The sequence below is a fragment of the Apostichopus japonicus genome, chromosome 3, assembly GCF_037975245.1.
Source record: "Apostichopus japonicus isolate 1M-3 chromosome 3, ASM3797524v1, whole genome shotgun sequence".
Lineage (NCBI taxonomy): Eukaryota > Metazoa > Echinodermata > Holothuroidea > Aspidochirotida > Stichopodidae > Apostichopus > Apostichopus japonicus.
Window position 1 is genome coordinate 5,925,701 of NC_092563.1, and position 15,508 is coordinate 5,941,208.

General features: G+C 37.2%; 1 protein-coding gene and 1 long non-coding RNA gene across 4 annotated transcripts in view; one reads left to right on the top strand and one right to left on the bottom strand.

The window, feature by feature from the left end:
• Nucleotides 1–15,508, bottom strand: part of LOC139961415 (uncharacterized) — a 56,305-nt gene that overhangs the window by 24,187 nt on the left and 16,610 nt on the right. The gene's annotated exons all lie outside the window — the stretch shown is intronic.
• The window catches only part of LOC139961398 (sphingomyelin phosphodiesterase 3-like), a 47,223-nt gene that overhangs the window by 14,849 nt on the left and 16,866 nt on the right, over nt 1–15,508 (top strand). For both annotated transcript variants that reach the window (XM_071960550.1, XM_071960545.1), the window contains 2 exons: nt 4,265–5,633; nt 10,501–10,576. In XM_071960550.1, coding sequence (XP_071816651.1) covers nt 4,320–5,633; nt 10,501–10,576 — 1,390 coding nt within the window. In that variant the 5' untranslated portion in view covers nt 4,265–4,319. The remainder of the gene's footprint in view (nt 1–4,264; nt 5,634–10,500; nt 10,577–15,508) is intronic.

Below are 15,508 nucleotides of genomic sequence, written 5' to 3' on the forward strand. Positions count from 1 at the left end.
TACCAGCAAGTATATATTTATACTAGAAATATTTACTGAACACAACTAAGCAGGCTGACATGTCTCAGCCATGTAATAGTATAGTGAAAGTTTGCATTAGGCTATATTCAAAGTTTTTATCGAGCTATGTTTGGAATCCAAAGTTCTTCAACAGAGAGCATATGCGATAAAACACACAACGCCAAGCCTTTGCTATCAGGCATGTAGTTATACACCTGCAGTTCGTACTACGTCGACATATATGTACGGTTGTGCAAGAACATATGTGACTTGACCACGAAACATTTCAGATGCTCCCGTCGGTCACTTCGGGCGTTATCGGGATCCAACATGGATGGCTCCGAGGTGTTTTTAACCACCTGACATAGTTACCGCCTGGACAAAGGGTAATATTTGCAATATTGCAAGGATACTCTGTTTTGTCAATCATGTCTTAACTGTTTCCCTGGTTCCGTTTGTTTGTGAAGCAGTGCTATTTACTTTATCATTTCACTATCGTATTTATACATATACATATGCATGTTGTATATGCATATTCATCTGTATTAAGGATGCAAATTCATATACATGCCCGGATATAACCATTAAATACAAATAAACAAATAAGACATTAGTTTATTTATACACAGAATTAAGCAAGATGTTTCCATCCATCGCATACATGACAAATCCTTCACATTTTACCCAAATTTACCATTTCCAACGACCAGTTTGCCGTTAGTTGCATATTCTGTTATAGTATAGTCTACACTATACCGGTGTTGTGGCCGCGTGGATAAAGGCGGTGGCATTTGAAGCAATGAGGCTTAACAATAGGGAGGTGTCGGGTTCGACCTCGGCCCGGGTCATAGCAAGGTGGGTGTTTCATCAAAGAGCAATCTACGATGTACCCATCAGAAATGACTTTCTAACATGAAGAGATTCCAAATTTGTGTTAAAATGTGGAATTGAAAGCCACCCGCCGTGAGAGTTGTAAACAAATCCATAAGGCCTTGCGGGCTTCTCCCACATTCGCGGTCGCTTAAGCGTCGTAAAAATAACTGTTTTATTATGATTATTAACTATACACGCAGTGTATCTTAGTCGTTAACCATAATCTCATCTATCACGTAAAGTGGCAAACAGTTTCTAGACAAATATATATATATATATATGTATGAGAGGAAGAAAATTGCTTCAATTAACAGCGATGACACCTTCTGCTTGAATGGAATCTAGCACTTACTGCTGCGACGTTATCAAAGCTATTCTCCAGCTATAATCGCACTTAACGTTTCCCGCAAATATTTAGCGAAATATTAAACAGCTCAAACAGCTATGATATAGGTTTGCTTTCTCTACAGTTCGAACTACTGTCTTTCTGAGATGTATATATTTAGCTCATGAAATGGCAGTTGTTTTTAGTTACCTCGCTTTTAGTTTCTGACAATTTTATTGGATAGCAGAAATATGACCAACTGCGGGGATATAAAATTTTAAATAGGCTATAGATTGACAGTAAAATCCTTGATAGAGGCCATATTGAGTTACAATTTGGCACTGGTATAATTGTCAATGATATAGTCTGTTTATCTTTTGAGATCACTCACATCGATGAAATCAAATCTTATGAATGTTAAACTTACTTGTAGAACAAGCCAGTCCCGGATTACCCAATAGGCACAGTATACACTGTGTCTATAGGGCCTACGAAGCAAATGGGGGCCGACGAAAATGCCACAGAATGTGTGTAAACTGGAGTGTCCAATATACTTTCTTCCTTGCTTCGTTTAACTATAAGTAGTGGGTCGTATATCACTCCTACATTCCCATAACTTGCCTAAAATGTTTATTTTTTGGGTGGATCCATTAGCTGTTACAAAGGGCCATGAAACTTTTTTTGATCCACAAATAACTTTTTCTGCAACTTTGCAAGGCCTGGAAAGTGTCATTTCCGGCAATCTATTAGGTAATTAAGATAATTTACAATTCATCGTGCGGTACGCACCAACCTATACAGTGACGTTTCGCCTATATAGTGTCGAAGTATGTTTACTTTCAAGCCTACACAGGTTTATAGTGCTTATAGGGCCTACGAAACACTTAATCCGGGCCTGGAACAAGCATAACAGCGTATTAAGTATATAGCCTACGAGTTCTAGTAGATTTCTGATTGCTGTGAGTATAATGATGAGTATAAGGTTACGAGTAATCAAAAGTATGTAAACTAGTAGATACCCAAAATACCACGAGTATATATGAGTATGAATCCATCCGACCAAGTATATCAATATGAATCCATCCGGCCAAGTACCAGTTCAGGTAATATACACTAATCGATATATATATGGTACAGACATACCACTATAGTCGGTTTTAAACAAGCTATAACGATTGACATAAACATTAGGTCGCATTTTAAGTATTTTTTTTTCTGTTTTCATGATATTAAAAAGAAAGAAAAAAAAAAAAACAGACCAAGGTATAACCTCGTATTACACAGAGTATTTTTAAGGCCTGGCCTACATATGCACGTTTCTTATATTTATTCTCATCCACGATTTTTATCATTTAACATGTGCACTTTGATTTCATAAAAACGGCTTATGTTACAGCAGCATCTGCATTATGCCAACGGTATGGACGTGTTTTTAGTCCCGCATGCATGGTTGAACTTACGTTGTGGTAAATGGTTAATCTTTACGCAAACAGCGAGTAGCATTTGGCTGAACGAATCATTAACGACGACAGATGAGCAACAGAAAGCAAACATGCAATGTCATTAGAGCCCACAAATATAGGTCACATGTTACGATGTTTGCCTCCGTCCATTTACTAAAAGACTGTAGAAGAGTATTTCCCCTGTAGCAATGTAAGGAAACACTACCTAAATACGTTTAGTTACTATGTTAGGCGTGGTATGATGCGATGAACTCGTGCAAACAGGATGCAATGTGGGATAAGATGTATAACAGCCTAGGCTTATACTTTAGTATAGCACGTTCATAATGTAGGCAACGATGTGATAGATACGATACGGGAGTGGTTGTAGCATTACCTGTATTTTCGGGTACCGCAAAATACTTGTAAATAATATAAGAGGGAAACGTTTCATGGTACGTTAAGACAACAAATTTAACTTAAAGCTAGAAATATAGTTTTGCATGGCAAATGGTTTGCTTTGTTCCTACATCTATTCTTTAAAGACTACACATTGGTCACATGATCGCATCCGGAAGTAGTTGGGGCACAGAGGAACCATGTTTGGCGGTGATGACGTCATCTTTGTTTCCGTCGTGCCTCGGGTTCTGTCTCGACGACATCTCTTAAAATGCACTCTGCAATGCTGTGTATCGGTTAATTTCTCCTTTACTGTGAATATCAGTAGACAAGTTCACATTTAGCCTCTTGGTTTTCTGCAAAGAAACCGTTATAAGAAACATAAACTCGCGTTTCTTGTAGAACGTACATTTTTCTTTCTCAAGATAATGAAGCTTCAGGACGGGTCTGTCAAATCATGTAGCTATTCCGTACGAACTACGAAGAATGTGAAGAATAGGAGGGCGATGGGAGGGGTAGAGGGGTGGGGGGGGGGGGGCTGCGTTGTTGCTTAATATAATAATTAATGGTTAAAGTCCGAATAGAATCCGTAGATAATATCAATATAAACTGGATACTATGACGCATAGGGTGCCTTCCATATATGGAACTCAAGGGTCAATTACGGCTTTGATTATGTATTTACTAATTCCTGCCACTCTTGGGACGAAAAAAAAAGTTTTGATACGCTTCGAACAGAAAATTGGTGAAAGGTTGAGTCGTATGAAAAAATACCAGCTATATCAGTGGCGGAGCTAGGGGTATTGGTCAGGGGGCGAGAATGGTCTGTAGGGGCGCTTTCAACACTATCTAATCGGAGCGCCACCCAGGTTGGCGCGTAGCGCACAGAAATGTTTTGAGTAAAAAGATACTCCCTAGATCGCCGGAAATGACCCTTTCCGGGCCTTGCTAATTTGCAGATAATGTGACAAATGTCAATAGGTAGATGAGAGCTCAATAAAAAAGTCAATGATCGCTAATAAGTAAAAAGTGGTAAAAAGCTGAAAAGGGCGCCAGCAGTCCACTTGAGTCCGTCAGGGGGGGTGGGGGGCATCCGCCCCCTGACTGTATGGACGCTCCGCCACTGAGCTATATAACTTATGACCCCTCTCTCCTCTCAAGTTCTTCTACCAAAATCTACTACTAAATAATTTCTTCCTTTTGTATTATTTTTTTATGTCTTCAGAACCATGTCATCCAAGCGATCCTACAAACGATGTTTCTAAGAGTCAACTATAGCGATGCTGTACCAGAACCCCTTCCCGTCGCCATGGCAGGGCCAAGCCTACACCATCGCGGAATATTTGGTGCTTTTATGGACGTGGCCTTTCAACCAAGTCGTCTGTCTCTTCCTTTCTCTGACAATAACGACGAAACAAAAGGATGCCTTCAACGCCATTTATTTCTTTGTCTCTATACTGTTCTTTGTGCCAATATATTTTGTTTTGCTATTGATTTGTTGGCCCCTAGCTTTATGTGGGGTGTGCGTTAAATGGTATTTATCCAAGTCGAAATTACCGTACAAATATTCATTTAAAGAAAACTGTTTTCGAGTCAACGTGAATACTACTCTCTGGACAGACTTATCTTTAAAACATTTCTTTCGAGTCGCCCTAATAGACACGAAATTGTTACCGGAAGCTATTTCTATACAAGAAAACCTTAGAAACGTCCAGAAGAGGGCACGTAAAATAGGTGAAAGGATCGTGTTTTCTCAGATTCATCCCAACCCCCAAGTCTTTATACGAACCCCATCTGATGGCGAAGCGTGTACCCCTCTTTTAAATAGAGAAGTAGCAACTTCTTCGATATTTCTACCACCTCAAAACGTGAGTCATTTGGCGTCCCATACTGAAATCGAGGAGCTCCTAACCCCATCCGATGGCGAATTCAGTGAGACAGGGGAAGGGGAACGCTGTAACGAGTACACCTTTCAGAAAGTACAACGACCTTTGTTCTCCACCGTAGGAAGTAGTGAATACCGTCATAACCTACCGTCGACCTCCGGCGGCAAAGTCCGGAAGAGTTCTCCTCTGAGCGTATCCCAAGATGGTCTAATACCGGATGTGGTGCAAGGATCGCATTCTCCAACCCCTTCCACACCGGAGTCTGAGGGTTCCTATCCTAACACAGTACTCGAAAGGCAACGGATATACGCTAGTGCTTCGTCGACGCTATCGTCGCATTATACTAGCCAATCTACAACTTTTAAAAAAGGTGCATCATACGTAGGGAGCCAAGTATCCATCAAGGAGAAATCGTTTACCCCTCAAGATCACGGAGTCACTACGTCATTTCCGCCTGGACTAGATTTCGTCTGTATCACGGAAGCGTCTGATTTCCGGGCCACCAACAAACTGGTTTCCGTATTACACGAATGTTATAGCTATATCGTATATGATATTGGTTATCATTCGTGGAAGCTAAACCATTACTTTCTGAACAGCGGTCTCATCTTTGCCAGTCGATATCCAATCGTAGACGTGGATTTTCATAACTTTCATGAGGAACATAAATTCGATTGTTATCGATCTATCGGGCTTCTTATCGTCAAGGTGAGTAATAAATGCTCTTATTCCCATCTAAGAATTAAATGGACTGAGAAATATTACGGTTAAAGGGCAACAGCCGTGACAAAGAGAAACCACACAGAAACGTCGACTTAAAGTAACAGTGTTGTAAAGCGCTTCATTTTCTAAAAATGATATAACCTTATAGAATTAACGCTTTTCCATATTAAATCAACACCACAACGGTCCTTAATTAGTCTGCAAAATAACACCCAAGAGATGGTGTTAGGTTGACAATAATCCTTGCAAAACGTTTCTGATGGTGATTAATGAGAATTTCGCTATAACGTTATGTAAATATTATGTTAATGTGTGTAAATCATATGGAAATTATAATGTTTTGTTGCGACGTATGCGATTAAACTGTTTTAGGGAATGTCATAAAAACGCACAGACAGTCTTTCAGTTAACAGCTAGAAATAGATCGTGAAATCATTTTGAGGTGATTTCTGGTTACGATGATTATAAATTATTCAGTATTTCCTTAACCGTCGTAAACATGTAAAACTAGTACCTGATGAATATTCATAAGTTGCTGATCCTAAATCAGCCAGTTGGGACAATTTCCTAATGCTAATACCTCCCTAAACTGTATACCAATATCATGTTCTCAAAGCACTGGTATTGGCAGTACAGACAGTTCCTTACCTTGATCTGATAGAAACATGATATTCATACTGCTCGTACTGACAATACGAGTGCTCTGAAACGGGAAATGACATTACAGTATAGAAAAAATTGTCCCGACTGGGTGTCCAAAATCACCAAACTATACATATCCCCGCACGCAAATATCAATAAGAAATGTTCTTTCTTGTTCAAGATATTTGTGAAAGAAGTGTATTCCTATGTTCATAAAAATGCTTATTCTTTCATACCCTTACAATTCGGAAACTTTATATGATGTCCGAGCAACTTTGCTGGTTTACCTTACAGAAAAGCTTTTGTGTGTTTGGACTTGACTAACAGTGTGATATTCATATCCGGAGAGAGAAGCAACTCCACAAACTCATATCGTTACTTATCAGTAGTTAAAAAAAAGGCCTATAAATGCTGTGGGTAAATTTGATATAAGATAAGGGTTCATCCCAACAATATTTAATCTAATTTAAAACTTAAATATACACGCTTTCCTTTGCAAAGTTAAAGCAAAGACCCATATTGAAGTAAATATCATTATGCTTTGATATTGAATCACATGTGTGACTTGTTTAAGCGTTCGGTTATATATATATATATATATATATATATATATATATATTTATATAATTTCCCGAACGGAACGCTAAAACTGCAGATGATAACTGTATATAATTGAATTAAAAGAACCTTAATTCGGAGCAATCTTAACAAACCAAGAAATTATGAATAAGGAGGGTGTCAGGCATATATAGCAGTCTATGCATCGTCATGGAAACTTGTGGGGCGAAAAAAGGTTGTATGCTATATCAAGTTGATATTTACCTGAATAATAGATGACAATACTGCATTTACGTGGTACCTTCTACTACAGTATACAGCTCTTACATGTTAGAGGTTTGTAAGACCATTTTGAATAGTGGGTGGGTTAAGGTTGGTTGGATGGATGGATGGATAGATACTAACAAACAAGATGTGAACCATATGACTACATTGGAATAGAACAAGGAAATTTAAGTTTGGAACGGGATTCGAACCAGTTACTCTGGAAGACAAACATGTCACTATACATTGTACGAGTCCAATGTGTTCGCACCATTCTTACATGAGTGCAAAATATAGTACTAGTATTACAACATATACGCTATGTGTATAGACGCATAAGAATGTTCGATATTTTCTCAAACCGATATGAATACAAAACGCCTACCACGCTGTCATAATGGGTATAGAGGCCTATACAATGTAGGAATTCCACTCATTGCGATTGCATTGTCATCAGATGACGTCAAGTTTCATGTATAGGCCTATATCGCTTCCAGCAGCTGATTGAACCATTGTGTGCATGGGAGATTACGATTAATACATATTTATAATTCATATAGACAGAATTATCGTACGAGAGAATGAATTTATTCTAGTATACTCGAGGGAAACAAAGTCACGAGAAAGGACTGGGAAGGTTTTGTAATATTTAAAATAAAAAGTCGTCGAAAAACGATGGAAGTATATATCTATGATAAATTAGACGTACTGTACTTATATACGCGTCCCACAATCTCTTAAAATAGGTTTGTACATTACGTATAAAATAACACGGAGACCAGGCTCACACAATTCCAAACACTGTAAGGCTATCACTTACTAATTCACGTGCGATGTTTGACTTATACAGCTATCCGTTCGATCACTTCTGTTTATTTACATAAATGAATATTCAAATTACTTCCCAAAGATGTCTTAAAAGCAATTAGAGCAAGTGTGTTGGCATACATAAAGACGATCGCCCTGTGATGCTTATAGCCATGTCTATAACACTGTATAAACGCGTCAGCTTTCCTTACCGCAGCCCCTGGTTAGATTTCAGATTTTCAAATCCTTTCCCTGGAAAGATTCGGTCAATCCTTTAATGAGAGGCAACTTTCAACCAATTCAAGGTAAAAAGAAGGCAAAAAAGTCTGAACTAAACAGTAGCCACGGATTCCCAAGACGCGTGATTTATTTCAGCCAATTTCGCGTTCATGAGTGTGTGTATAGGTTCAACGCCTTTCCTCCATGGTGTTCAATGACTGCACGACTTAAAGGAATATATAGATATTCTTCCACACATAAGACAGGTACTGTTCACGTAAAATATGTGCATGATCTGTGAACATATGAAAGTTTTTGAATACTTGGAACTTTCATGTTAAGTTTTTGTTAATGCAGCAAGCTATAGAGAAAATAGCACATATTTTTTGAGTTGGGAAATTGGGGTAAGGGTGGGGTGGGGGTGGGAATGTTTAAATTTTTCCGATTACTGGAAGCAGATTGAACGGGATGTCTTCAGCTCTCATATATATGAGAAAGTGTTCCGAGATTCTGGGACTATACCGTTCAAACCTCTTACGTCAGATGACGGCTGTGGTCCCCGAAGAAGGAATGCGGCGTGTTTGCCTCTTCATTTAATGAATATTCATTAAGCTTGATATAAGTCGGTTTCATTCACGGTGATCACATTGCTTCGCAGCTGCATAGATGAGCGAATCAAATAAACCAAGGTATTGCTATTTATCAATCCGGGTTTCGCTGAACTAAATTGTCATATAGAGATACCAAATGAACATTTTTAATTTGTTTGAATATTTAATTACTTTGTAAAATTTGTGACATCATTTTTTCTCTTGAATACAAGATTGAGTAAATGGACGGAAAGAACTGTCAGTTTCTTTCAAATGCGTTATAGTAGACGTTTAATGTCCTGGAATACTTTATATGACAATAGCATATAGTAAAAGATTTCACAGCAAAGATACGGTCTTTATAGCCTTATTTTGCATATACGATTCTAGGCGAACGCTTTTTTTGTTATGAATTTGTTATAAAATTTAAGATTGGATCAACCCACTATAGCTTAATACGTAGAAGCTAAGGACCCTAGAATTGACGAAGGAAGTTTATATATACTACTGACTCCTTGAAAGTAAATTAGATAGGCTATCTTGATAGCTGAAAATTTAATCACTAAACTAAAATAATGCTTTTCAATCAATCCGTTTCATGAAGATCAGTTAGGCTACTGCATGTAATGTATAGGTTCAACAATTCTATATCAATTTCTAATCAGGACTTTGCGATTATCTTTATTTTATAACTTGAAGGTTACAAACAAAAACGCTCCAAAATATTTCTTATTGCGCAGAACATTGGAAGGAAGACTATAAACAAAACAGTAAAAAAATGAACATTTATTTTCCGTATACCACGTGGTTTTTTTCATATTCGGGCAATCTTCTGAATATCGCTTTAAGTGGTCAGTTTGCATTGATGCTCTTCTGCCAGGACTGATAGGTTTTTACCTCTTAAAGTCTGCGTTGTTGACTATCAACCGAAAAGAATTCAATTAAAGGATTTTGGTACAAAGCGTCGAGCTCGCTTTGATGAGATTAACCCAGAAAGATTTATTGAACGTTAAGGATACTTCTCCCAGCTTAAAGGTTACTTCAAAATGAACTTCGTCTTCTTGTTTATAATGAAATAATAAAATAAAAAAATCAGATATCGAAAAATATATTTTACACACATTTTGTTGGGGCCTTTCTCAAATGACATTTCAGATATCGTTACAATGTTATTTTCGGTATGAAACCAAGTTGAACAGGGAAAAAAAGGCAAAGACAAAATTAAACATAATAAAATCAATACGAATTTCAAAAAGAAAATAAAAAGAATAAGCTTTTTCGACATTAAGTGTCTTGAAGTACCGACGGTAAGAAGTATTGCATATATCATTATTGGCGAAAATTTGTTCTTTTATAGTGAGCTGTAAACACGACAACCCAGCAATTCAATTTCATTTTGATTAATGTTGCGAAGTAATTTTCTCAATGAGATATATATGGGTTGCTTATCGCATGTACTAGTTACGCGATCACCCCCCTCCCCCCATTGGCTTCAACACATATCCCATCACCCAACATGGTTGCCATGGTGTCCCCAAATCTTCGCGCAAGCATCTAAACGTACGGCTCCCGCGCTCATCCCTCTTTCCGACTCAATGTTCTATATCATATCCAGGACGGAAACGGCTTTAGACAAGTCAAAATCAGTTGCTGTCCTACTCATTATTTTCTAGTGTATCATTTTAGCCGTTGCCATGATATTTCGAATCAACTGATATTTAAAGGTGTTAGGTTCGTATGGCTCATCTTTCTGTTCTGTCTCCTTTCTCTAGGTCCTCGTGGGAAAAACAGAAGAAGGTAACCCAATTGTAGGCTATATAGCAGTAACCCAATTAGACTCTGAACAGGGTAAGTAGTAGATATAGGTTGATGATTAATCAGAGATATGTAAGTTACACATTATTATCGTTACCTCGTATTGGTAATCGAGAATGTTTCTGGTTTGTAGAATTTCATCGTTTTTTTTTTTTGTTTTTTTTTGGTAACAATTACTACAGTGATATCGGATCTATAGAGGGGAAAATGGTAAACGCAATGAAAATTTAGCCCTTGCCGGATAAGAGAAGACATTTTCTCCGTGACTTATTGAATCATTGAACTTACATTTATTTTGATCAGATATATATATATATATATATATATATATATATATATCTGATATATATATATATAGGCTATATATATATATATAGCCTATATATAGCCTATATATATAGCCTATATATATATAGCCTATATATAGCCTATATATAGCCTATATATATTTAAATATATATATATATATATATATGTATATATATATATATATATATATATATATATATATATATATATATATATATATATATATATATATATATATAGCCAAGTTATCTCATTAGCATTTATGTAATATCGTCTGATTTAGAAAAGGATTTACAACTCTGTGCTTGTGTTACTCAAATTCGAGACAGACAGTTGAGCGACAAGCTTTCATTCTTTGAAGTTTGTAGGTAGTCTTCACGGGCATGGGTAAAGCTGGAAGACAGCACTGTCAATCACCCGAGATGATTCTGTTATGACGTAACAGGAAAATGATTAACTTCCGACTGCTATCCCTTATAACTCATGCCTTATAGAATTTTTTTCTGAATGAAGCCTTTTGTGCAGATTTTTGTTTTTATATAAGATTCAGTAAGACGTCCTTCCAGCAATATGATGACTTCATGATGACGTCAGACCGACATCATCATTTCTTAGTAAGATATTAAATATGTGATGGGTTGAATATTATCTATAGAGCAAACTTGCATGCCTCGAAATTTATTTAAGAATGTTTTTTCTTTTCTTCTAAAAACAAACGAAATCACTAATTTCCTCCAGGGCAAAAGCGCGTCGCGCAATCGATCTCGGCGTGTACGAGAGGGACTATCGTAAAAGTTATTGCTTTGGCGCGACGAATCACATTCTTGCCCCCGACACACATCTTCGTTTAGACTGCAGACTTTCTACTACGTAGGAATCAAATTAATGAGAAATAGAGGTGATTGAAATTGTCACACAAATGTAGTTTATTCTCGACCCGGGATCTCTTTACCCTTCTGAATTTTAGATTAAACTATTATATACCGTACACATAGGAATACCAATAAAACATAGAAAAAGAAACAGATTAGTTTTTTTTTTAAAAGAAAAATGGTTTTAGGACTGCATTTTCCTTTGAAAATTGTCACAGTATGGTTTCTAACATTCTCGACAGCTAAATGTAAAGATGGAATAGTTAGAAACCTAATCTGTTATACCCGAGTCTACAAAAAAAACCGCAATGGTCAAAATGAAAATAAGCTTAAACTTAAAAAATTAGCAAATGAAAAAATAACACATTTACATGAACTTTATGGGACAAATGGATTAATGTGCTAATTTCAGCCAACACATCATTTCATTTTATATTGTGCACTCTGTCATCAGGATAACCTGATCAGTGCATATTAATTACGCAAATCATATAAGATACAACAGCCCATTACACATAACTTTGTGAGACACAAACTTTCTGCATTTGATTAAAGTATTAAAGTTCATACCTTTTTATATTTAGTGCAAAACCGTCTTCGAGATGATTCATTTCTTTTAATTTCAAACGTTATGTTAACATCTTAAATTTGGGAAATAAGTGGATCTTTTTCGAATGGAAATTATAGAAATTTTTTTAAATCGCTTCACGTCCACACCGGTATTCGAACCCAACCGACCGCCCATTCAGGCCCATCATGCCCAAACGGGCTACGCGGTATACATAACCATGATGACTTGTCCGAAACCTATATCGGCAGAAGGGAAGTTTTCTCACTGTACATGTACACAAACACAGACCATATGGTATACAGTATACGAGTTATTTATATTTATCCAATCAGGCATGAACCGTTATCCATTTTCGTTCTTAACTATTTCAGCTTTACCATACATAGTCTGAGTCAAAAGCTTAGGACTGGCTCCGATGGTCTGTCTTCCCGGGGCCAAACAAGGTTATCTTTTCTAAGCCTTTCATACAAAATTAATAACACAAACGTTTGGAAAGAGCTTCTCTCATTTACGATCTATATACTACAGTTTTCTTTCTTTTTAAATTTTTCTCTTCAAATTCTTAAAGTCAGTCGATTGAATCTCAGAGGAGATGGCAATCCTTCATTTGTCGACATTGCAAGTCAACAGAGAAATAATGATGGATGCCTTTAATGCCCATCTGAATAGACTTAAAAATCTGAAATGTTTCAATTTGGATTTTGTTTTCTCCTGCCATACAATTTTTGCGCCTTATCTATTATAATGTTAAGAAGAAGAATGAGAGCGGAGGGCGGAGGGTTGGGGGGGGGGCGGGCAGGGGGGGGGGTATACGGTGCGGATGAAAAAACCAAATGAAGACATATCATTATAGTGAAGCTAAAATCGGTCTTGAGTATTTTCATAAAGAGATAAACACCGCTGAGATTTTGATAAAAGAATTACAATGTTTATTGGTATCGTATACTGTCCTACTTTATTGGTGCACTTGAGACACGTTACTAGCTCTCTGTTGCTATGACAACCATGCAGATTGTAGGTTATTTAAGACAAAACCTAAGGACACGTTGCAAATCTCATCGGGCAACTTAAAAATCAATTTAGTTTTTTTTTATAAAGTCATTCAACACTTCTTAATCTATACTGCATATACAACTGAAATTAAAAAGGCCACGAAAATTGCTAACCTTCATTATTGGTGGCATCTTGATGCGGGAAGGGCAGGGTATAATCGGGGGAATCTTGCCCAAGAGAATATTCAGTTGCTATCTTTCGGCTTGTTATATATGTAAAAGCGTAATAACGTGATTCACCCCTTCGAATTTTGTCTCTTCTTTGCTATTCGTTGTCAAAACGTCGGGTGAAGCCTATTGCTTATACACACCTCAAAAGTAAACTTGACTCCCCCTTTTTTTCTCCCCGTTGAATCTTATAATCCATGAGTAAATTTGAATATGTCGTGGGCAGCGGTGGGTGATGGTGGTGGTGGGTGGGTGGGGGGGTGGCGATGGTCAGTAAGTGGTGGGTAGTTATGGCCTGTTGGGTTCACACTGAACTGCATTACGGGCCAGCGTAGTGATGTGAAATAGTAAAGTTGACAAACAATACTTTCAATTAATCACAGTTAAGTCAATACCCACACTGCTTCATAAACCGCAGACCTTCACCAAGGGGGGCATCGTTAACCATAACTGTAACAAGGATGACACTTTCGTGCTTTTAATGTTCCGTAGCTATAAAATCTACAATATATATATACACTATAGTATACGGGACAAATATGGTAATCGCCGACCCAGTCTGACTTCCTGCTTCAACGAAAAATATCATTACAATTATTTGTCCTACATTCCCGAAGGAAACATTACAGTATACCCTCGTATTAAATATTCATTTGCTGTTAATAAGCATTTCACACTATTATATGTATACATATATAGGCTAATATGTCGCATATGATTTTGCACGGTGATATATCACATCGCATAAGCACTTAATATAAACTCTCGACATAAGCTGTCTGCATGTACACGCCCAAGTATATAGTAAAGAACAGCCTAAGCAGCTACACGCATTGATAGCACTAATGTATGCAAGGAAATTGACGTTGATTACCAAGTCAGCTGGTGCTATAGCTGGACAGACTTAAGGAGAATCAATTTCACAGAAAATTCGAAATGTGCATTTCATTAGCCTATACCAAGTGGCTCTTCATCCGATGTCGTTTTCTTGTGATTCTAAACCTTTGCTTAATATACTGCTGTAAATGTATTGTCATTTGATACCTGGTTAAGTGTCAATTTTAACTGGTGGTCCCTATAGATCTAAGATTCTCATTGGCTAATTTCAAATCTTAATACATCAACTGAATATTGTGTCTGTGGGTTCCCCTCTTTATACATGTAAGCAAAAATGCAGCGTATACAATTTTTGAGTCAATGTGTTAATATTCAACATATTAGCGGATATGATATGAAATTTACTCTGATTTCCTCCGATCAGTTGTTAAAGTGTATTAGAAGGTGTCAAAGCGGCATGGGGTTTACACAATAATTGAATATTTCTTATGATCATTAATGTGTACATTATGTACATTGGACTGGTGGCGTGCGCAAAGGGGATGGGACATACAAGGCCCTACCTACCTGGACAACCTTGCGTTTCGACCTAATCGTAGATCGTTGACCAATTCGTAGTCTTAATATGCCTCAGAATGCAACATTTGAAGTGACAACTTAAAAATTTCGTTCTGGGAGAGCACCCACCGAGACCCCCCCCCCCTGCATGACAGTCACATTCTACAACCCACAGTCACACCCCACACTCACTCTTAATTTGCTTATTATCCCCGACAACTTGTCCATGAAGCTTCATGCCCCCTACGAAACCAGTCGCGGAGTTGGAATTTTGTTGCTTATTCGTCACTGCCCGTGCAGTCCCTTATATTGGCTGGCGCGGTGACAAGTATATATATATATATATATATATATATATATATATATATATAGGCCCCTATAAATCAATATCTATATCAAATGTTAAATTAAAGTAACACCAAGGTTATAAAGCGTATACTCTTACTTAAATTGCTAACTTGTTAAAATATCACCTGGTGCAAGATGAAATACTCAACGAAAAACATACATTACCACATCGCAAAATTTAATTTGGAGAATTGGAAATAGCTGCAAATACTGTGGAATTTGATCAGTTTTGTCGTTGAAGAATAAGTTT